At 28.9% G+C, this 25,066-nt stretch overlaps 2 protein-coding genes across 15 annotated transcripts in view; one reads left to right on the top strand and one right to left on the bottom strand.

Moving 5' to 3' along the window:
• Positions 1-20,925, top strand: part of LOC127280049 (PH and SEC7 domain-containing protein) — a 28,537-nt gene extending 7,612 nt beyond the window's left edge. The window contains exons 3-15 of one of the 4 annotated variants that reach the window (XM_051302795.1): positions 6,509-6,575; positions 8,955-9,008; positions 9,460-9,823; positions 9,890-11,060; positions 11,295-11,533; positions 11,746-11,939; positions 12,009-12,201; positions 12,361-12,530; positions 12,601-12,817; positions 13,337-13,481; positions 13,598-13,741; positions 14,162-14,337; positions 18,823-20,925. In XM_051302795.1, the coding sequence (XP_051158752.1) occupies positions 6,509-6,575; positions 8,955-9,008; positions 9,460-9,823; positions 9,890-11,060; positions 11,295-11,533; positions 11,746-11,939; positions 12,009-12,201; positions 12,361-12,530; positions 12,601-12,817; positions 13,337-13,481; positions 13,598-13,741; positions 14,162-14,337; positions 18,823-18,844 (3,156 nt within the window). In that variant the 3' untranslated portion in view covers positions 18,845-20,925. Of the gene's footprint in view, positions 1-6,508; positions 6,576-8,954; positions 9,009-9,459; positions 9,824-9,889; positions 11,061-11,294; positions 11,534-11,745; positions 11,940-12,008; positions 12,202-12,360; positions 12,531-12,600; positions 12,818-13,336; positions 13,482-13,597; positions 13,742-14,161; positions 18,094-18,822 lie in introns of those variants that run through there. The other 3 variants (XM_051302805.1, XM_051302786.1, XM_051302814.1) reach the window with 3 other exon arrangements.
• The window catches only part of LOC127279996 (histone-lysine N-methyltransferase 2C-like), a 27,601-nt gene continuing 23,121 nt past the window's right edge, over positions 20,587-25,066 (bottom strand). For 10 of the 11 annotated variants that reach the window (XM_051302674.1, XM_051302699.1, XM_051302708.1 and 7 more), the window contains 9 exons: positions 24,580-25,020; positions 24,216-24,492; positions 23,876-24,102; positions 23,575-23,792; positions 23,135-23,494; positions 22,697-23,047; positions 21,647-22,612; positions 21,383-21,565; positions 20,587-21,311 (listed from right to left, as the gene is read on the bottom strand). In XM_051302674.1, the coding sequence (XP_051158631.1) occupies positions 21,219-21,311; positions 21,383-21,565; positions 21,647-22,612; positions 22,697-23,047; positions 23,135-23,494; positions 23,575-23,792; positions 23,876-24,102; positions 24,216-24,492; positions 24,580-25,020 (3,116 nt within the window). In that variant the 3' untranslated portion in view covers positions 20,587-21,218. The remainder of the gene's footprint in view (positions 21,312-21,382; positions 21,566-21,646; positions 22,613-22,696; positions 23,048-23,134; positions 23,495-23,574; positions 23,793-23,875; positions 24,103-24,215; positions 24,493-24,579; positions 25,021-25,066) is intronic. The other variant, XM_051302689.1, reaches the window with a different exon arrangement.

Raw genomic sequence — 25,066 nt, 5'->3', positions numbered from 1 at the left:
AAATAAAGATGTAAAAAAATAATGTTAATAAAATAATTACTAATTATATTATTACTATTATTATTATTATCTTTTTTATTATTTTCATTGTCATACTTAGTATAAATTATAATTCGCGACCCCTTGGAATTCATTAATGAATTATAATTGCAAAAACTGCAAAAAAAGATGACGCTTTTTGTAACTTTTTGAAATTAAAATATTTCAAAAAAGTTGCGAAAAAGCATTACTTTCTTATATTAAGATGTATTCAGCATAAAAAGTTTAACACAATGTTAAGATTCTTTTTTTGTTAGGGAATATTCATGACTTTCCATTAAACATCTTTTTCTATATATTTAATATAGATAATAAATGGAAGTAAATTTATGGCATAAATATAAAAAGTTAATTAACGTAAAATGATTTACGTGGATACATATGTGTAAATAAATAATAACGATTTCTGCTGATGAAGATGCATGTATGTATATCTTGGCTCGTGCGAAAACGTGACGTAGGTGCGCTCTACATATTCTGAAGTATATATATATATATATATATATATATATATATATATATATATATATGAAACATTCGAAAAAATGAGTGTGTGATATAGATATTTTTTGCCTTCTCCTGCGGGCGACGAACCACAGACTATATTTTAGTGGGAGAATTTTCCAGGCCTTCGAAATGTGTCTGAGGCCGCGCCAACACTGTAACAGGATCTGCAATTGCAATCCGCCTACTCTTTTATATATATACGTAACGTGCAGTCTGTTCCTTCAGGGCAGTCAATGAAGGAACTCCGTATTGGTGTATATGTATTCTAGGCCTCTCGTTCAGAAACGTGACTCCGCGAAGCCAAAAGTATAAAACGAGAGACGAAATACGTAAATGAAGATTTTCATCTTCTCATTACATCAATTAAATAATCTGTTTTACATTCACAAATGATTTCTAATCATTTTCTAAAAATCTTTTACGATTTTTTTAAAATAATTTTTTTTATTAGGAAGTAAATTATTTTTAAAATATTGAAAGGGCAAATTATATTCGCAATATTATTAATGGAAAAACAAACATTTTTCTTTTTATGAAAAAAATAATAAAGTGATTTTTGATATATTGATTATAGTGCAGTATAATTTTTTAAAGAACGGAATTTAAAGTTGCGTTTGAATCAAACTATATGTATGTATGTATGTATATATTGTCATAACTTTTCTTGCATGCTATGAAGATGTTTTGCGAAAAATTACAGACTATAACAAGCAGCTTAAAATAAAAGGTCTGTGATTATGACCCTCTTAACGTGTAGTAAAATTCTTTTGCGATTTATGAGAGAGATATACATATACGTAAATGGACAAAGTTTTAGTTTATGCACCTGTAACATACTTACGATCATATTATAATTTAGTGCAGAGGAGAAATACAGAAGGTGAATGGCAGGTGGCCTACTCGACATTATGTGAACTCTGCGCGAATAAATATATATATATATATATATAAATCATTGTTTTCTGTTTTAAACTCGCGCGCGAGAAGTGAGCCATTCTATATTTTATCTCTTCAAAACTAAAATGGAAATACAATTTTTATAAATAAATATTTAATTTTTCCAATTTTAAATATAAGTATTCCAAATTTTTTTAACCAATTTTTTAATTTGCTTTTGCATAGCAAAAAGTTATTAAAATTTTTAACTTAGTATGTAAAAGTTGAAATTGAAATTAATTGATTGAACCTGATACACCTTAACGATTAGAGGGAAAGAATGGGGTCGGGAAAATCATTTTAAACAATCGGAAGTGAATGGTTAATCCTCTGGATTGTGCTGTTCAAAAGACGTGGCATTCAGTTACCCCTGCATCCTCGATTTAATTGTATTTTCTACACGTGTCTTTTATTCGCAAAAATAGTTGACCAACGACCTTGTCGATCCAAATGAAAATTGCGAATTACTTTTTTAAAAGTAATTTGTTAAAAAGGTGAATTTAATTGACAAAAATTATTAATTTAATTTTTGTAAATAATATGGAATTTTGATTTTAAATGATACATATTTTATTTTTTTTGACCAATTTGAATATGGTTAATGAAATTATTTTTTTTTGGGGGGTTTTATAACCGTGAAATTCGTCTAATTCCATTATTATATAGAGAAGTCGTTGACGAAAATGTCGACAACAGGCTTCAATATATATTCGAAGCACGCTAATCCATTCCCCAATGAGTGATCATGACACGTTGGATTATTGGATAAGTCTTACATTTTGATGACAAGTCCAGTGTTCACTATACTAGTATAGTCAAATCTAATTCTAAAAGCCATCAATCAACCTTCCAATTAACAAATCTGACTGGTATGAGTCGTTAAAAGTGTTTTTTAAAATCTCGTTTCAATTCACAGTATATTCACCTACTTCAAATTTTATTCGAGAAAAAATAGTTTTGTTTTCACAACAAAACATTTATTGTCTCACATATTTGTGTGCCACTTTTTTGATTTGTTCAATAAAATTTTTGGTTGTCACAATCAAATTTTCATCAAAGCCATTCGTTATAAAAAAATATAGTTCACAACGATTAAAAAAAAAAATATTTTTCATTTGGAAAATAATTTTTTGTCTGACAAAAAATTACAATTCGTAACGAAATAAATTTTATATTCTAAATTGATTTGAATAAATAAAATAATTTTAAAAAAATGTTTGCTTTGTTGTTTATCAACAAATGAACGAATTTAAAGAATTCGCGGGCCAACGTCCAGTTGGTTTTAAAAATATATCTATGTAAAGTTACTTAATACAAAGTCAATGTCACTTGGTTAAAAATAATTATTGGCAACCTAGGAACTGTTTCGTCTTCATATGAAGATACACAATTGTTTTGTGAGTAACATTTAGTCGCACTTTATTACCTAAATGCGCATCAACAAATTGAAAAGAAGAGTTTTCTTATAATTATATAAAACTATTGTTCGTGTAAAACTTTGCAAATGAAAGTTTTTTCTTGTTGCTTTGATTGTTGTCCCATTCTAAATTCCATTAAACATGGCGACAGATTCGATTACGTGAAATATAAACCTCTTCAAGAGGTAAGTCAAAGAAGTTTAATCAAAGTCAACTTTTTCATTGGCTTGAAATATTGTCTTCTTCTTGTTTTTTTTTTATTTCATTCCATTTATATTGTTTTTATTATACTAAGATTGGATATGTCTTCCTTTAATTTAAAAAAAAAAAATTTTCCACCCCCTTTTTTATGGAAACTTCTATATATATTTGTACAGTTTGGAAACTTGTCAGTAAAAAGTTTTGTCAGATCTCAAGCACAGAGTCTCGTTAAGTTTTGCTTCTTATTTGAATTTATTTTAGGAAATTTTGACCTCGTAAAATTATTCCAACAGAGTATAAACGTCGATACTTTTCTGGCGACCTAGTTTCATCATTTAATAAAAAAAAACAGAAAAAAAAATTTGTTTTCTCTAATTTCTAAATTAAGAGGACAGGTTTTTCATTTTCTTTTCGAATTTCCACATTCAGAAACTAAAATTTGAAAGTTATTTGACTTATCAGATATTTAAATTATTTTCTGTTTTAAAGGTATATTAGAAAAAAAAACGAAATTTTGAAAATCAAAATATGTTTGTCTGTGAAAATAATATATGATATCTGTTTACTTCCACGAAGGATCGACAAATCCGAGCTGGGAATGTCTTCATCCTTATACCAGAGAGCAATAAAATACACAAGTTCAGTATATGGATAAAAGGAATTCCACATGTTACATCTATAGATATATATATAAAATAAATAGTTTATTAGAAATGAAATCTTATTTTTTGATTCAATTATTATTTTGGGTTTATATAGAGAAAATAAGATAAGAATTTCCCAAAATGTTATTAGCCAGAATTTTTATCATAGAAATTCATTAATTTTTTTATCTAACAAAATTTTGTCCTTTGATTTCCATTTGACTTTTATTTTGCCAAATTTTTATTTAGCAGAATATTTAACATTTATTTAGTATTGTTAAAGGCAGAAATTCTATTTCACCAAATTTTTTCGCGAACAAATGAATGTTCTGTCAAAGGACACAAAAATTTGGTGAAATAGAAATTCTCTATTTAAAAAAAAAAAAATCTAAATTTTTTTAAACCAGAATTCTTTTAAATAAAAATTTGTGGTCGACTAAAAAGAAGAGAAAAAAACCTTTAAAGGCAATTCGATAAAAATAAAAAAAAAAGTGTAACTACTTTTTTTGGGGATAATTAAATGAATTTCATTGAGTTGGAAAAAAAAAAAATTTATCGCTCTCTCAAAGACAAAAGTTTATAATGAAATATTACATAATATATATTATTATATTCAAGTTATGATGTGTCTATTTTCCCTTGAGGGTAATTTTCATTTATATTATTATTTATCTCAGGTTTAAAAATAAATTTTCACAGGAATTGTCGAGAGCTAGTTTGCGGTTATCATGGTGACCTTTGGTATATGGGAGTATTCCTGACCCCGATCTGCGTATTCGCAACTGATCTATAGTTATATATACCCCTTTTATGTACGACCCCCCTCGGTCACACTTCCGTATGTGCTGGTACACGTTTCTCATCCAGAAAATCTGTGTGTCCTTGCGCGTTTGTGTATATGACATATATGTACTGGTGTGTGACGCTTTCAGTCACACCGTCTCACCGCTAAAATGAATGCATTGATAGGTGGTAGTGTATCTATCCTATTGATGGTGAGAGAGAGAGAGAGGTGAATTTTCAATCGATTTTTTTTACGTTTCTCGCCACAACATCTGCGAAGATGAGATATAGTTCTCTTTCCGAAATTAAAGATCTTAAAGCGGATGATCTAATGCGAGAATTTACACATCAAAACTACATTTTTTTTTTTTTAAGAAATATGCTTCTTGCGCTCTAAATCTATCTCTTATAAAAAATTTACTGTTCACGTATTTACCTGAAAAGAAACAAAATATTTCATCCTGAAAAAATACATTACATTTTCAATTTTAAAAAAAGGATAAATACTAAAAAGAAATTTAGATCTTTTTAATAATAATAATTGCATTATAATGTTTAATAACAATAATTATCATTAATAATAAAAATAATAATAATAATTTTAATAATTTTGATAATAATTTTGATAATAACTTTATTTAATTCAATTAAACAATTAATTTAATTTTTAAAAAAGTTCTTAAAATTTATCTATTTAAATAAGTCATTAAATTAAATTAATTAAAATATTTATATAAAAATTTAATAAAAGCAATATTTTATTAATATAGTTTTATACTACTGTTTTATTAATAAAATTTAATATTAAAAATTTTCAAGCGAATTAAAAAAGTTTTCTCTCTAACAGTTGGAATATTATCTCTAACATAGTTTTTGTTAGGAAAACAAATATTTAAAAAAAAAATAGTTTTAGTTTAAATAAAATGAAAATTTCGCACTAGTTTATTATATATATAGGCAGTATTTATATTTTAAAGAAGTTTTACTCATGAACCCTATAAACCGCATTATTCATCAGTTATGTATTCCATGTTTGACCCATTTTTTTTTATAAAAAAGATGGGAATAATCCGTTTTCATTTTTTACTCCAAAGAATTTTTCTTGAAATTAAATTTATTTTAATTCTCTGTATTTTTTTTTGTTATAAAATTGTGTGTAATAAATTAAGAGTGTAACATTCTGCGTCGTGACTTGAAAAAGAAAAACAAAAAAAAACTCAGTTCTTTTACTTTTTGAGAGGATTTTTCCCCCGTAGAATATAATAAAATTTTATTTGAATTATTTATTTAGAAAGGCATTTTTCATTTAAGGTAAACATATTTGTTTATACTTCTGTTTACTTTTTTTTAAATTTATTATTTAATAGAACAATTTATTCTTAAAATATCGCATACTTTTCTCAAAAACAATTCTGTTTTTAAATTAAAAATTGCACAAAATAATTAATATTAAATTATTAATTAATTGTATTAATATTAAATATTAAAATGAAACTTGGTCCAAAACTGGTACCATGTGTATTTACAAGAAAAGAAAATATATATGTACTGGTTTTCGCTATGTGTTCTTTAAAAAAAATACCAGCCTACGATTTTATTCCACCTTTTATTATCAAGTCTAATATTAACATAAACTTACATATAATTTTCCAAACTTTCCTTAAAATTACAATATACGTAGAAAGTTTGGCGCATATTTTTCTATAATTGTTTTTTATATGGAATATAAAAAAAAGATTTATAATTTATTCAACAATTTTAAATTTGAAAATGTGAAGTTAGATATTTCATCTGATTTATGGGCCATTCCACTCTGTCTACAAATGACGAAAAGGGAATGTCGTTTATTTTACAACCGAACGTAAAGTGAGACTCTTAAAGTCCAAACGACAGAGTTTGTTCTCGTTATATTTGTAACATATATATGTATAAATAGAAGATGACTCGAATTTTATCAAGTTTTCTCTTGTTATTTTACAGGTCGAGGCTGGTGATGTTATTCTCAGGGTGAATGAAGTTGATGTCAACCGATTTAGCACTAAGGAAGGTAACAAATATTTCTTTCATTTTTTTTCCCCCACAAATTCGTTATTTTTATATGCTCGCATATTTCCCTTCCCCAAAAACAGAAAATTTTATTTCTGTTGGAAAGCGATATTTACCGTGTTCGTGAGATAATTCATTATTCAGAATATATTTGATAAATTATTGGAAAAATGTTTTTAAAATATATAAATCGTGTTTTACAATTTTTTAAAAAATAAACGTGAGAAAAAAGACAATATTAATCAAGTAATTTTTGAATTAAAATTATTTAAAATTGATTCGAATAATAATTATTTATAAATAAATTATTTAATACAGTAAAGGATTATTATTTGAATTACATTTTTTTTTTCATTGTACAATGTCAGGATGATTATATGTGGCAAGTTTATTATTGATTTAAAGTTTCAAGTCACTTTCATGGTCTACTACAAGTATTGGCATTGACTTTTCTCTTTACTATTTTCTGTATTTAATGACATATTTGACACAATTGGGTGATAATGTCTTACACACTGACTAAGGCGAATGAGAATAGGTTTATAAGAGAAGACAGGAAGCTGCAGGTGCTTCGTAAATGTTACGAGTTTACCCCCGAGTGGAAACGACTATAGGGTTAAAGTGCAATGTAGACAGTAGATCGATCGTGTAATTTACGGTTTACCAAAGGTCATTATAGAACTTTAGTTTTTTTTTTCTCTCTCTCTCTCTCTCTTTTATCAAAAAATTATTCTCCAGCCAATTTATAATAGACGTGGTTAGTCGATTGTGACCTATTTTTCAAAAATTCATTATATTTACAGAAATACAATTAGTTTTTGACAAAATTAATTATAAATTTAATAATGACAATCCAATTTCCTTATAATTTGTTTCATTTTCAATTCCATTTCAATTAAATGAAATATTTATTTTCTAAAAAAAATGGTTTGTAAGTCTGATAAAATATGCATTTTTTAATTAAAAGCGATCACAACGTCTTTTATTTTTTCATTCACCGCGGCCGATATAAAAATGTTTGAATCTCACGATATTTGTGGCTATGCGAATGCACTTCAGTAAAAGATTAAAGTTTATGGGCTTTTTAGTATATAAAGGTTTTTAATTAATATAAAATCCCTGCGGGCATGTCGTGTGCAATAATTAAATTGACAATATAAATTTGTTTTGGAATTAATTTTTTTCGGAAATTACACTATTGGGAAATTAGTGATAAAAAAAATGGAATTTCCTTTTAAAAATCGAAAATAATTTTTTTTACACTTTTAGATTGTTAACACTGAAAGAGTATAAAACGACAAAATATGGGCAATGGATCGCTCTCACGTAATGTTCCATTTGCAAACGACTTTGTTTTCACCCCTTTTTTCTGCAGGGTAATAAGTTTAGGCTTACTTCCCTTGTTTTTAGACACACCTATATAATAATGGCTTTTTGTAAAATTAAATTGTTAATTAAGTTTTATTCATATTTAAATTATGTTCTGATAATTATTTATGAACTTGAGCTTTTTGCGCGTTAATTAACTTTCAAATATTTTTTCATAATTGGAAACACATTTTTTGTTGACATGTGGTAAAGTATGAAAACACGGACTTTAATTAAAAAATTAAGTTATACTTGAACTAGATTTTCTGTCATATTTGCCTGGTTTTTGTTAAATAATTAAATATATAAATTTAGAAAAGTAGAGTGAAATGCATTGAAAATGTATCTGACATTTATAACTTGATTTATTTGTTATATAAAATAGTTACCGTTAGTTATATAAAATAAAAGATAGAATAAAATTAGAAAATTGAAAAATAAAATTAATATTAATAAAAAATGTCTTCTTTTAAACTTTGAACTTCCCGTCAAACTCAGTTTTTAGATTTACAGATAAAGTTTCCAATTTGATTCAAGTTTTATTCTCTTTCAGTGTCAAATAGTTGTTTCTCGAAATTGTTGTTTGAGAAACTTGGAGATTCCATTGCAATATAAATTAAATGCTGTCAGAAAAGAAAGATTCATTCGGTTTGAAATAATCTTTTATTTCACAATTTTTTATTTATTAAATTGATTAAATTTCTTTTTTCTCAATTTGTTTGATTATTTATTTTTATGATTCAAAGAAAAATAATTTTCAAAAAGCAAAAATCAAATTAAATCATCTTTAAGAAATTCAATGATTAAAAATTGAAAAATATTTTGAGCTATTGCATTTAGTACTTAATGGGATGAAGTATATGTGTGTACAGTAGCAATGGATCGCTTTCACGTAATGTTCCAATTCCACACGACCCGACCCATCTACTTAGCAACCACCCTACGGCAGCAAGCATCCACTCGACGAGACTCGTTCACCCGCAAGCACTCTCTTTCTCCGTTTCTGTTTCAGTTCTAAAATGTCTCCGACTCTCGTCAGACCCTGTCACGTTGAAGCTACGAAGGGGTGAGTGAGCTCTCTGTACTCTCTTCTCGTCTGTCTTTTTATTTTTATTTTTTTTTTCTCTTTTCACCTTAGGTAGGTACACACACATAAGGGACGGTCTCGTTGAAACGAAAGTGCACACTCGCTTTCCATCTATTCCAAAAATCTATTCAGTGAAAGTTTTTTCCCCCCTTCTGAGATAACTCGAGTCCACTATTTATTCTACTTATTTGTTCTCAAAAACCCTTCAAAAAAAAAGAATTCATAAAACTCGAATGAATTCAAGAAAACTTGAAAGTTAATTTAAAAAACTTTTTATTGTATTCAATTGAAAATTTAATTTCCTGAAATTTTTTTCCAATTTGTGAAATGAAATTTTGATAAATTATTAGCAGCACTGATTCGTTTGACGTAGTCCATCCTTTAAATAATTCAGACATGATGATTAAATCTAGTTTCTTTGTTTTTTTAGATCCAGCCATAAAAGCACACATACGACGTTTATTGTGTTCCGATCAAGAAGTGTGCGATGATACTGAAAGTTTAAAAGCCTTTCGAACAGGAATTGAAAACAACTCAAGGAACCGATCGTCGGGAAATTGTGACGATAGAAATAGTGGGAAAAATTTGGAATTATCTGAATTGTCATCGATAAGTCTTCCGCAGAATTCTAGTGAAGTTCATAATGTTAGGAGTAATGGCTCGTGTAGTGACGCTTCTGGATCTTCGGAAATGGAAGTCGTTATTCCTCAATTTGACAATTTCAAAGAAGAAGAACGTGCTCAATGGGAACCATTGTCCGGCGACAAGTTTGGTCGACAAAAAAATACTCCAAGGTATAATAAATATTTAAAAAAAAAAAATTTGCGAACAAAATAAAAAAAAAAATAATTTTTTTTTAGGTTTGAGGCCTACATGATGACAGGAGATTTAATGTTGAACCTGTCGAGAACGCAGCAAAGCACCTGCCTTTTGCCAAAGTATCAGAAAAAAGTTGATTCATTGAGATACAATAATCATCACATGCACCATCGTCACAATCATCATAACCATCATCATCATCACCATCATAATTCAGTGCCGACGAGTCCAAACGAAATTCTCGGACATCATCGAGCTTACAAGGTGACAGGCTCGAATTCCGCAACTACCTCACCAGTGGGTACTGCTAGACGCGAGGGCACCCAGTGCTCTCCAGCTTGTGAAAATAAAGCCAATGCCAATTTCGGTTACTCCAGTGGTTTCGTGAGAACCTCCCGATCAGAGGATCACTTGCAATTTCAAAAAGATCCATCCATGAGTGCAGTGGATATTGACATCGACGACGACGTCACCTCCAGTTTAAATACTCTTTTGGATACACGACCCGAGAGTGGTCAAGCACTGTCAAGCGAACGCATTGTCTGGACGTACAATGCACCAGTTAGTTCACCTTCCGTCTCGGAGAGAACGTCCTGCTGTCGTAATGGCAATTCACCTCCACAGTCCTCCAGTAGTAGTTCCTCGACCGAGGGTACAAGTCCACAACGTTCATTATCGCCGGCTTCACCGACCTCAGTCTCATCGTCAGTCATGTCCTCCAATTCTGGCTCGCGCAGATTTCCCCTGCCAATTATGCCGGGTGCTCAACTTGGACCCTCGGGTGAAGGCACATCACCGGGATGTCTACATCCCACGAACGGTGATCTCAGCCAGTCAGAGGCCATTAGCAATATGTCCAGTCCTGATTACAATGACGAGGAGACTATGGATATTCTTAGTTCACGTGATATTATGATGGTTAGTGATCCTAGTGATAGTGACTCAACAATCCTTGCCAGTGAACCACCGCAAAGGAGGCGTAAAAGTGGAAGTTATAGCGCCAGTCAGGATTCAAGTGAACATCGAATAGTCATTCAAGTCAAGGGTCCCGATAAAGATAATAATACGAGGAATAATGCCAGTCCCAGGCAAAATAAACGTAATACTCAAAATAATTCAGAGAATCAACATTCTAATGTTCATCAACAGAATCAACGTTTGCCTAATGCAATTGATAATTGTAATCCCTCAATTGGTTCCACTGGATATCAGGTAATTAAATAAGGGATTTCTAATTTTTTTTCTGTGGCATACTCTAATCACATTTTTAGCGTGAAAACTCAAGTAATTATGGAAAAATCCAACGAGAAAGCCAAAGAGAAAGCCAGTAAAAACCAGTAATCAATTCAAACAATTTGAAATTTTTCTTTTCTAATTGATAATGCTATTTTGAATTAATTTTCAAAATTTAGTATTAAATTATTTACTAAATTGTACCTTTTTCAGGAATTGCGAGATTTCGAAGACGAAAAAGAATCGATGATTGCTTCTACTAGCGATGAACAGAAGCAAAGTGGCCAGTCGCCTCCCTTATCCGCCGACGAAGAAAGTGATATTGAAAGTCTCCACAGTTTTCATTATAGTCCAAAGGCCGTAGATTTGCCTTCTGCAATAAGATTAGCAAAAAGGCTTTATTCTTTGGATGGTTTTAAAAAATCCGACGTCTCCCGACATCTTAGCAAAAAGTAAGATTTAAAATTATTCTAATAATTGTAATATTTAAAATAATTTTCTATTATGAATGAATATATATCGCACAATATTAAATTTTTCACTTTTTATCTCCACTTTTTTTGATCACTTTCATCGAGATTCATCTCGAATATGGCAATGCAAAAGGTAAATGCTCCTATTATTAAAAGGTATCTTCTAAATTTTATTTTATTATTTTATTCAGCAACGACTTCAGCAGAGCTGTAGCTGAAGAATATTTAAGGTACTTTAACTTCGAAGGAGACACGCTGGACGTGGCTCTAAGAAAATTCCTTGCTCAGTTTTCATTGACCGGTGAAACCCAAGAAAGAGAACGAGTTCTTGTTCATTTCTCCAAAAGATATCTCGACTGTAATCCAGGCAGCTTTAACTCTCAAGGTAACATTTATTTTTCATTTTTCTAATATTCTATAATTTCCATCAATAATCAATTTCATATGAAATTAGATGCTGTTCATACTTTGACGTGTGCTATAATGTTACTCAACACGGATCTTCATGGTCAAAATATTGGTAGAAAAATGTCTTGTTCGGAATTTATAGAAAATTTGTGGGAACTCAATGATGGAGACAATTTCCCAAGAGAAGTGCTCAAACAACTTTACAATGCCATTAAATCGTTTCCTCTAGAATGGGCATTGTGAGTATAAACTATTTTCTCTCTTCTTACGTGCCATTAAATACAGATAGTGAATGAAAAATTCCATCTCCATTTATTTTCATGTAAACTATATTTTACGTGAAAATCAAATGGAATTTTTTTTTGCAATGAAAAAAAAAAATTGATGTGATATTTTAGAGATGACGAAGGGGACGAGGCAGCGTCTCACGCTGTTCAGCAGGGCGATGGTCCAGCTTTATCTACCTCCGGAAATCCATTTCTTGATGTTCCAAATATCACTGGTGCCACTGAATATAAAAAGGGATACGTTATGCGCAAAAGTTGTTATGACGCGAATGGAAAGAAAAGTATTTATATTTGTTGTATATTTTTCTTTATGTCTCTATTTCTATTTTCTATTTTATTTTATGTTTTCAGCGCCTTTTGGAAAAAGAGGGTGGAAAATGTATTATTGTACATTAAGAGAGCTTGTATTATATTTGCACAAAGATGAACATGGTTTTCGAAATGACAGTTTGCATAATGCCATACGTATTCATCATGCGCTTGCGACAAAAGCATCTGATTACACGAAAAAACAATACGTCTTAAGGTTACAAACAGCTGATCAGGCGGAATATCTATTTCAAACTAGGTAATTGTACTTTTCTTTTCAATTAATTTATTCAAAAATAATTCATTTTTTTTAAATGTCAATTGAATTTACTTTATATTGAATGAAAATTAATAAATAAAACAAAATGAAACTTCTTATCTGGAAAAAATTTATATTCTGAAAAAAAGAATAAAGTTGATTTAAAAATATTCTTGTAGAAAAATATTATACTAGGTGAAGTATTTTAGTTCAATATAGAAACTAGGAGAGATACGTGAAAGATGCCAATTTGAATAAAGGACTTATGGCAAAAGCATTGTATATATCTATTGTATAATGAAGTATTTATTATTGACAGCCTTTGTTCTGTATTTCTAATATCAAGAACTAATCATACTGAAGCTCTCCATTTTTTAAAATAAAATTTCCTTAGAATAATATGCAATTTAAAAGCTGAATGATTTGAAATAGAAATGCCCTTTATATACATTTAAAATCAATAACTAATATGATCTAATAAAATACTGATTTTCTAAAGAAATTTTCTATTATTTCCAGTGACTCCAAAGAATTGCAGTCATGGATCGACACGATCAATTTTGTCTGCGCAAGTTTTTCCTGCCAACCTCTCGCTGGTGCGGTAGGTTCCCAACGAAAGTTTCAGCGGCCTTTACTTCCCTGTAGTCATACGAAGTTAAGTCCCGTAAGTCAACTTTTTCATAAGTTTATAAAATAGATAGAAAAATATCACGGAAATAAAGTTTTCGACTTTCTAGCCAAAGATTTTTTTTTTTGCATTCCATTTTTGTTATTTTTCAGAGAGAGCAATTGCGAGATCATGAAGAAAGAGTAAATAAATTGGAGACTGATTTAGATGAACATAGGCGACATCCGCCCGAAAAAGGCTCTAAAGCATTGACTATTCAAAATTATAAAGAGAAAGACGCTTATTTACAGTACGAGGTTGGTTCATTATTTTCTCTTTTTTTCTTCCTCGGAAAGAAGTGCTTTGTTTTTTTTTAATTAACAAAATATCGAAGAATTTCTGTTTCATTTTTAAGTGTTCAATTAACTAATTACTCTCTTTTTCAATAACTAACTTCAGCTCGTTACGCTACAGGTAACAACAAATTTAAATAGTGCCAAAATGTTTGCTGATCTTGCTTTTTATGGTTTTTGTTAAATTATTTTGTTGTTCAGAAGAAAAATTGTTTATTTAAGAGTCAAAAATTCGTGTAAATATTTTGTTAAACATAAATGCTTTTTCAACATTAAAAATGAAAATAATTTTTTTCTCACGAATTCTGATTCTTAAAAATTCGTTTTCTCATAAAAATGTTGAATAAAAAAAAATGTTATTTATAATAATTAATATTTTTGCAGTTGAAGAGGTACAAAACTTACGCTTATCTTCTGCGATCACGATTGGTTTTTGCGGAAGTGGAACCGCCATTGGTTGAAAGCAGTATCGGTGAGGTAGATGAAGTCTCGGGTGCTCCACTAAATCCTGATGCAGCATTGGTGCCACCTCCGGTTCCTGATCGTCCAGCCACAAATAGGTACTCTTATAAGGCTGCGATTTACAACAAAAATCTTCTGAATGGTCAAGACTTTGGTTAGATCTTTTGGTTGGGTGTATTTTCAGCACTTGTGGTCTAGTCTGACTTGCGTACGTAGGCCGAGGACAGCAGTCATAATTTGGAAGAAAGAATAGCAAACGAAGGATACGCGACGCTCTTTTCTTAAATCTGCTTTGTCTTCGATCACTAACGTAAATCATCCGGAAAAAAATCTTTCTTTCAATATATTTGTATATATAATATAAAAAAAAACAAAGAAAACCGACTGATAGTTGCTGACAAATTTTTGATCTCACAATTCGTAGAATTTCACTTGACCGTTTCTTTTTATATTTTTCAAAGAGAGAAAAGGAAACGTTAAAAAAACAAATAGAGACAAACTGCTGTCACTTCTGCCTGCATATTCAGATTACTGGTCCAGCTTTATCGTTAAATTATTAGCTGGTGGTTGGATCTGGGCATAAAAAAAAAGAAAAAAATTAATACTATAGAGAGTAATGTACATTGACTAGTGATTACTAATAAATCAATTAACAGACTATCGCATTGGCGAAAAAACTTATCAAGTGTTTATCTTGAGGAAATACAAGAGCGGCTGATTGTCTTTAAAAAGAATTACATACTTTGTCCTCTGCATTAAATTTGAAATGAATTCTATATATCTAAAGAAATCTCTATTTTTCTGGTTTCAAAAAAAAAAATTGTTGAAAGTACTTAATTTCTTAGTAAATCTTGTTACTGTTATTGTATTAAATACCAGAAAAATTATTGTCTGTTGATAATATTCTTACTTTTTGGAGTCATGACGGAGAATTGTGTGATAGATGATAGAATTGTGATGAAATCTTTTCTTGGGGGTGGGGGAATTTTTAGCTTTAACGATTTCAAAAAATGAGGACAAAGTATGCCGTTGTATTTTCAGTCGTTAATACAAATAAATCGTAACAGTGGTTCATTTATTTTTTTTCGCAGAAGGAAAAATTGAATTTTATTTTCATTAAAAAAGTAATTTTTTATTCTAAATAAAATCTAAGGTAAATTATCATCAAATGAAATGATTTAAAAAACACATTACAAATTTTTCAAATTAAATCATATTTAAAAGAGAATTAATTTTCTTGTGGAAAAAAATAGTGAAAAGAAATTAGCTTCTTGGATTTTTCGACAAAATTTAACATTTAAAGTCGCGTGAAGAGAAGCGTTAGGAATTTTTTTGCATTTGCATTTTCTTAAATGCTTCTAACGACTGTGATATTATTTTCAAGAATTGAATTTATACTGTATTTGTAAGCATTCCTCTTTACGTTCTCTAACGCAGATTAAAAAAATGAAAAAAAAACGAAAGAACCACTGTTACTAAAATTGGAGTTTAAACATTCCACAAATAAAAAATTACAAATTTTCATAAGAAAGTGTCTAAACGTATAACTTTTCTTGTATATTCTCAGCAGAGCTAAGACTTTAAATTCTATGTTAATCAGTAACCTTTCATCATAACATTACACATACTTTCTCTATCTTGTTTTCTAAATATTTTACGAGTATATGGAATTTTGATAAAATTCATTTTATTTCAAAATGAAATATTGATAATTTTTGAAAATTCCTTATACTCAATTTCTGCTTCTCATTGCTTTGTTTAAAAAAACAAATTAATGTCAAAACCAGGATACCAGAAAATTTTCTGTAAATTATTTTTCATGGGATAAAATTAGAGTTAAATCTGAACTATCAAAAATTTATTTTTAGAAAAAATATTTCAATTTTGTTCTGGAATTGAATTTTGAGTTTTGCTCTTGGAATATGAAATTATTATATGTTTTTTCAGAGGGCTTACAATCAAAACAAATTCGTGTACTCGTTGTGTATAGTAATTTTTGCAGCATTCTTCTTGGTATTTTTATGATGCAATTTAAAGGTTTGATTAATGTAAAATATTTGTTTTCTTTTTCTATATTGCGAAAGGTAAGACTGGTGTATTGCAGCTCAGACTGCTTACAATGCTTTGTCACTTTATATTATTATCATTATTATCAAGCTTCGTTATTTTGAGACACCTTTTGGAAAAGAAAAAAAAATAAATAAAAATCATGCGCATTGCAAATTGTTCGAAAAATTTTTCGTACTTCTGAGAAGGAAATTGTGTAAATTCTTCTCTCGATTAAAGTAGTTATATATCTTAAAATTATTATCACTGTTAAGTTTTTTGCAGTATTAAGTAAAATTAGTTAATTTATTGAAATAATTTCTTTACATAGTAGTCGCACTGAGTAGGGTGTCTAAAAATGTAATAATTATATACCATTTTTAGCCTACAAATTGCTCAATAATTGTAGGCAATTTAAGGTTTCCTGTGTTTGAAGAATTCTTTAAATAAGAAATTATTTTATGGAAAAAATAAGGTTTTTTTTTGTAAAAAAAACATAAAAATTGTTATTATTCGTGTTTGATTGAAATTATCGTTTTAGTTAAAAAAATAAATAATTTATTTTTGAATTGAAAATTCAATATTTTTGTATTCTTATTGAATAAGAGTTAAATATTTCTTAGATGGTTAAATTATTGAAAATGTACTTTTCGGAGATTACTGAGCAGTTTGTAAAATATAAAAATATTTTCCGTCGAAAGCTTTTTAGAATTAAAGTAAAATAAATACAGAATTAAAGTTAGGACAAGAATATTTGAAAAATATACTAAATAATAGGACACCCTGCTTACTTCTTGCCAATAAAATAAACCACATCAGATTTCAATCGCAAAAAAAGGATTTAAATAGAATTTAAATTAGTGACATTTAGTCATCGTTTTTATTAACTTTCATAATGAAAATTGTACACAAGAGAATAATTTATTCCTAAAAAACCTGACGATTATTATTATTATTATTATTATTATTATTATTATTATTATTATTATTATTATTATTATCTAGAGTTAGTACATAATCTGGTAATGAAATTTTTAATCCAAAGCAAATAATCTATTTATACCTGGGGTCATATTTATACCACAAATGTTAAACTTATACACTTAATCTATCCTTATAGATAGAAAAGTTGACTGATTAATTTTGTTATCCTTGAAATGAAAAAAAAACCAAACTGCCATTCGATAAAAGTAGAAAAATTTTTTGATTATTGAAAGTTTAACAAAAGAGGTATGAACACGGCCCATTCGCTATGGGGAAAAAAAAGAAAAATGTTAATTTTATGATTCTATTTCATTATATACAAATATACCAGTTTGTAGTTTGTTTTTCTAGAGAAAATGCAATGACGTATTCGTAAAGAAGATCATTTTTCTGAATAGAAGAAAAAAAAAATGCTGTTGCATTTGAAAAATAATAATAGCGAAACAGAAAGACGGTCTTTAATTTAAATTTATATAATTTTTGTGGTTGCGCTTTTTCATTATTATACACGCTTATATACCAGTCAATTTATACCCTCGAGATTATTGAATATAAAAGTAGGATCTAACTCTAGTTTGTAGAAAAAGTCCTTGTATATACGAATGTAATATATGTGGATAATCTAACGATTATAATATATATATATAGTATATATATATAAATCGTTTGAAAGCTGATGGCAATAAAAACGACTCTCCAAGTTATATAAATAGATATCGAACATTTTCGTATAATAACCCGAAAAATAACGTACGTATTATGCAAATAGGTACTGTAAATTCATATTTCTGGAATAAAATTAGGCTATAATGGCATACAATCAAGTCGCTGTATTACTTGATCTGTTTTTCCTTTGCATTGTAGGCAAAAAAGCATGTGCACGACTATAACTAAATTTCAATAATTTCCTTTCTTTTTAAATCACACTAATCAATTTTGCACCCCATTCATCATAACTATCGCTATAATGTATCTATACTAACTTAGTTCTTAAGTGTAATATTGTACTTAAATTAATGAAAATTTTTCTCAATTTTTAAAGTACATAATAAATGTGCATTTTCCTTTTTTCAAATAATTAAAAAAAAACACTGTTTATATTATTTGGAAATTAATATTTATAAATAATCACAAGTTTTTCAAAAATCAACCAATTTTCCAAATAACAGAATATAAACTTTTTAAAACAAAATTATGATAAACTGTATACTGACTAGATTCTTACAAAGAATAATTTTTTTTCAATAAAATTAATTAAAGTAAAAAAAAGCATGGTACACTTGCGAATTAAATTTTTTTAACTGTCTATTATAGTCAGTAAACAATTTTGCAAAATAAAAATAAAAAAATATATTACTCTAGAGAAATAATGATGAAAAACGTATTTTGAAAAAGTGTGTACAGTGATATAGTAAAACGAGAAAAGAAATAATTTGCATGCATTAAAAAATAATGAACAGATTAAGTATAAATGAAAAAAAGAATAAATAATTTGCATGTATACCTGCTTCCCAGTAGATAAATAATATTAATTTGTTGCATGAAAACAACAGGGTTGATCTGACAACGTCCTGAACAAGAACCTGCTCGACTTTACAAAAGGTGCTAACTGTAATCAGGACTGTTATCCTTGTACGTGATGAACGTCGTAGTTCATAATTTTCTTAAAAAATATTAAATAATTTATGACTGCGTAGAATATTTATATAAATATGTATGTAAATAAATGTTAATTGTCTTTAGTTTTTTTTTAATGCTCAGCAATGTTAATGTTGGTCGTTTTTGTCTTCATTCAACATTGGATTTTTAAATAACGATTTTTCGATAATGCTCGACTGTGAAATTGTCAAAATGTATTTAAAAAAAGGAAGAAGAAAAAGAAGCAAATGTATGATCAATTGTTAATGCTATTCGTCATTTAGAGAATAATAATAATTATTATTCTTATATCTAAAAACATTGTTATATTAATGTCGACTCTAAATGTTCAAGAATTTTTATCTCTCATAACAGTTCTAATTGGAATTTAATTTGCAAAAATTGTTTTGTGATTAAGATTTAAGTTAAATTTTAAAAAGCAAACATTTTTTATATCAAAAAGTTTTTAAAAACAAAAAAAAAGTTTAATAATAAGAATAGTAGTACAATTGATAAAACAGAGGCTTTTTTTCATTTTAGATACGTAAACAAAATAAAATTCTAATATTAGCTTATAATATTAGTAATTAGTTACAATAATTAAGGATCTAATTAAAAAAAATTTATGATCCTAAGTATGAAAAGAAAAATGTTTTAAATTAGAGATAATCTTTCTTTCAATGAGATTATTTATTTTTTGTATCTTCTTATAAGCATATAGTATTTATTAATGCCAAAGAACTGCATTTACATGAAGTCTTTTTTATCCACTTTTGAAATCTATAGATTTATAATAATAATTAATCAATGTGCGTAAAAGAATAGTAAATCTTTTGTAAAAAAAAAAATTTTTTAAACTTATTTTGTACAAGATAAATTAGTGCCAATTTTATTTTTTAAATATTCATTACACTTAACAAATTATTGTTTGCAACAAATGAGATTATATTTCAATAATATTATAGAAACCTTTAGAGAAAGAGAGATACAGTCAGTTCTAAAAAAAAAATAATCAAATTCATTTCAAGATTTCTCAATGTTCAATATTTATAATTTACCTTCAATTTTAAAACATTCCGAAGACAAAAAATATTTTTATCTTATACATAAAATTAATCTTTTCATTTAGATTTAATTTTAATGTTTTTCATTTTAAAAATAGAGAACAAAAATTTCATTTTGTATAAAAAAAGTCATTCTATAGAAATTGTCTTTGTTATTTAATTATGTTTATAATATTTGCAATAAATTTTCAAATTAAAGGACATCAAATATCGTATAAAATTTCAGATAAGTCAATTATCAATAATTATATTATATCCATGATCAAAAATTAAACACAGAAGAAATATTTATTGTCAAATATAGGAATGATAAATTATTTATATATAGATATTTCCTAACAGTCTTCAATAATTTCTTTGTCAATAAAATGGTTTCAATATATATGTAAAAAAAATTGAGTGCGTTTAGCGTAACTTTGCAAATTATACACTCATGTTACTCATGTACATAACAGTTTATCTTTGTGCGAAAGAATAAACATTTAAAACACAAACATTTTTGATTTAATTTGGAAAAAATAGAATTTTGCCTTATACTAATCAAAAAGATTAAAAAAATTTCATTTCTAGATAAATAATAAAATATTTGTAATTAATTTAAAAGAAATCGGTAAGTATTTTTTATACAGATTTATTATCATGTAATCACATAATATTGTGTATAATATTTTTAGATACATCTACTTTACATCTCGGTGATTCGAAATATAATTCTAATTTATTTACAGAGACGGTGCAGAAAATATTCAATAATAATACTTAATAAAAATTTGTTTATATTACATTATTTGTCGAAAAATCTCGACTGGATTCTCAACATACAAAGATATAAATTCATTTTGTATACATGTGTACACGACTGATATATATGTATATATTTATATATATAGATATATATAATTTTATATTTGTCTGCGACAGGGTATCGTCGTGTTTTCCTCCCTAATTAATTAATTAATTCATTAAACGTATTATACAAATGATAGATTATCCTGATTCAATTATTAAGTAAAACTAAAAAATTGTACAACTTTGGAGGAATGTCGTGATGGCTTAGCACCAACATTATTATAAATCGTTTAGTCGCACTGCAATGGCACTTTACAAATTAAATAATGTCTGTCAATATATATATATATAATATATTTTTATTTATATATATGTATATATATAAATCTTTTAATAATTGTAAAACCCTACCCAATAACGTATTAACAATAACAACGGTGGATTTACCTTTTTTTAATTTAGTTCATCCACTTACGGCAGGTAGGCGCACCACAAGCACATGGTATCTTGTGTTGATCATCTTCGATATCAAATTTGTAATCGTATGATAGCTATAAAAGTATAAAATTTTAATGTAAAGTACATTTGAGATGTATTTGTTTAAAGATAAAATGAAACTTACCTCTTCGCCACGTGAGATTCTTCGCTTAGCAAAGATAATTATTCTGAGATCCCTATCGACTTCGACGATTTCAGTGGTGCAATTAGGACTGCAAGAGTGATTAATATAACGAGCAAGTCCTCCACATAGAGTTGCGTCTATTACGCGATCCTCGTCCAAACGGAACATATAAATACCGCGATTCTGTAAGAAAATTAATTTTTAAAAATTCAATAAAAAATGATAAAACATTGAAAATGAGTAAGATAATTTTTGCCTACTCACCCTAGCCTCGTATTGCTTTTCCCTCGTTTCAGCAACTTCTGATCGGATCATTTCACCGATATATTCAATAACCATTGTGTGTTTCTCTAAATCTCTCGCTGCATAGAGACCCAAACCTTGAATTTTCGATCTCGCCAAATAAACATTATTTCGCCATTCCTGTTTCATTTTCTTATATTGCGAACTTTTAGAATGTACAAATTGTTTCGAATAGGGACATGTGGCTTCACCAGCAACATTTGTAGTTGGTGCAAAATTCTGTCGTGCTGATGATCCCGTTCTCTGTGTATGCGGCCGTTTCCAAGGTAATTGATTTTTCAGCCTCGCCTCCGTTCTCGCGCTACCAGTTGGATTAATTGCCAATGGCAACTCAAGAAGAGGATTTCTACCATATTTAAATCTATAATCAGTCAGTGTTTCAATTCCCGGTAGACTTTCCAATACACGAACCACCGCGGGCTCAGTGAGACCAAAAAGATCTTCGCCAGTGATGTAACGTTGAAAGAGTTGGACATTTTTTTCGTCACGTCTCAACTGTGCAAGTGGCTCGAGAATTCTATTCCAAACGGCACGTGGCGTTGCGTCACGTAATTCAAGATCTTCCTGCGGTGGCTCCTGAACGAGTACGCGAAATTCTGGTTTTCCCGAGACATCGTGAATCGAACAAACGTAACGACAACGTTTATTTAGTGTTCTCATACTCCAATAGAATCTCACAATTTTATAGCCAACGGGATAAATGTGATTTGGTGTGTGGAAATTTGCGAGTTGATGTGGAAGTAGTTGTCCAACGCTCAGGAAAATTAAACTTCCAACGCGAAGAAGATGATTGTGTTCCGAGTGATGCATCACAGAAGCTACTTGTCTATTTTCATCACGATTCACGTAAACTCGCCTGTATACAGAGAGTGTTGTTAGTTCTTCGTCTTTATCATTTTTCGATGCATGTTGAGAGCAGAAGGTGTTCTGAAACATTTAAATAGATCATAAATAAATGCAAAATATATTAATAATTTTTTTAATTATAAATTTTTTTACTGTTCTAAACACCTTGCTCTTGAAGAAAACACAATTATCTTTAACAGCACAGCCAAGATGATAATAGTTGGTACACCGTGTTTTATAGCATCTGACAGAAGCACCTGGTTTCTCGCAAACAACACAATTTAAGGTGAGAGTGTGCTGTAGAGCTTCGTCAAATTGCATTAGTGCTCCATTCACCGTTTCAAAGACTTCTTGCGCCCAAAGAGCACAATTTAAATGGACCCATTTATCAACATCAAAATTTAATAAACGTGCTGGACCATCGGCAGCTCCATCACCTTGATTTTGACAAAAGATGCAACGCCTCGTATCTTCAGCTTTTGCTGGACTCACAGTCACTCCCATACGGAAAAGCATCTACAATTATTGAAAAAATTAATAAATGATTTTAAAAAACTTATTTTTTGTTGGAAAATTCGTTGAAAAAAATATTTTAATACAAACCTCGGTGATTTCACGTTCATTAAGTTTCTTATATTTGACAGATGGTTGCAATACACCTGCTGACCAGACTTTGTAACGATCGCCCTTATGAACTTTAACTGGTGGATGCGGTTCATTAGAATTGATCATTGGTTCATCCAAGACTGAAACTGATCTCTTCTTGCCAAAGCGACCATCTTGCAAATCAATTTCATTTTTACATCTGTCATAATCCGGTAATAATCGTTTCAATCGTAGAATATTCTCGTCACGATCCAACGATTGTTTTCCAAAGAATTTCTTGTCCTGGAACTTCTTCAGATTCTCCTCGATGAATTTGCTGTCTGTTTTTTGACTAAGGTGATCCACAATCGCTGCCGCCTGCAAAAAATAATAACAGAAATTGTTAATTGCGAAAATAAATCATAAAAATAATAATAAATATGTAAAGGAATACAAACCTTATCTTGAGAAATGTTGGAAGTTTTATAAATAACGGAAAATTGAAAATAACACTCGGCAGAACAAAAGCAAACTTCATCGGCAGGTTCCAAATCATCTTTGCTCATTAGAGAAAATTCAGAAACCCTTTTTCTAATCAAAGTATTTAAAATAACAACATCACAATGCCGACAAAATTTGGCAGCTCCATTTAAAATACTTTGAATATCAATCGGTGCTGTAAATAAATAATAAAAATGAAATTGTAATCAAAAGCATTTTTAAATAGAAAATTATTTGTAATACGATTTTGAAACATACCTCCTTCCTTTCCGTCTTTTCCCTTTGTTCGATAAAGACCCAATTTCTGACTAGGTGGGGTAGTAGTACGCTCTTCAATCTGATAATCTGTGGGTGCAGGACAATTTAAAATATTTGCCAAATCTTTGAGAACTCCTAAAATATCATCAGATGATTGACTATTCAATGTCACTGTAACATTGATGTTTCCAGTTTCTTTTGCTGTTACCGGAGATGTTTTACCAATTCTAAAAGAAAAAATAAATATTCATATATAATTTTAAAAAAAAATTAGTAAACTTAATCCTTCAAAGAATATTTTTATACAGTAAATTATATTTCGAAAAATTTTGATTCTTACCTGGAAGTTCCCAAATTTTCTTTATCATTATTAGCAATTTCCTTGATAAATGATCCCGGTCCAGCTCGAATCGGAACTGGATTAAGTAAAGGTATTGGAGGTGAATAACGATTTTGATTTTCCGAATCATCATCAGACTCATCATCCATAATAACTCGAAGATACGGAAATTTATGAAGAGTATCAGGAATCACACATTCAGGAGATGAAGAACTAACAACTGTATCCGGAGTGTCAATGTCTCTGGTGGCTGACATATTTTCTTTTCTGTCATCTGCTAAGAAAGAAAGTAATTAGTATCAATTTTTCAAAAAATTTTATGTAGAAAATTTAATTTTTTTTTAATAAAGTACAATGAACTTACTGTCGTCAAATTTCAATGGTGGAAATTCTTGATCATAAAATCCTCTTTGTGTTGAAACTGGTGGAACAGGTGGTAGGGGATCCAATTCGCCAAAGGGTTGAGTATTATAATGATCAGAGATACCCGAAAGTCTTGCATTTCCATAAGAACCAATTAAATCACCTGTTCTTGTATTATAATCTTTTGCAGTACCAATTTTTGATAATTCACCAGATCCAAAAACAGGACATACGCCATAATTTCTACTTAAGAGAGGTTCCAATACAGCCATTCCTGGTAATTGTCTTAATTGTAACATTACATTGTCGATATATGTATCGTAATCTTCAACTAAACGTGGTTCTTTTCTCGCACGCTTCTTTTGTGGACCCATCACTGCATCCTTACCCTGACTTTGTCTACGTTTTTGCTGATACTGCCTTCTTTTCAATTTTTTGAGATCTAGAATGACAAAAAATTGTTAAATTGGTTTTACAACAATTAAAAA

This window comes from Leptopilina boulardi, unplaced genomic scaffold (assembly GCF_019393585.1).
Source record: "Leptopilina boulardi isolate dan_hultmark-lab unplaced genomic scaffold, ZJU_Lbou_2.1 LbouV2_112, whole genome shotgun sequence".
NCBI classification, from domain to species: domain Eukaryota; kingdom Metazoa; phylum Arthropoda; class Insecta; order Hymenoptera; family Figitidae; genus Leptopilina; species Leptopilina boulardi.
This window is presented reverse-complemented; position numbering and strand designations above follow the sequence as displayed.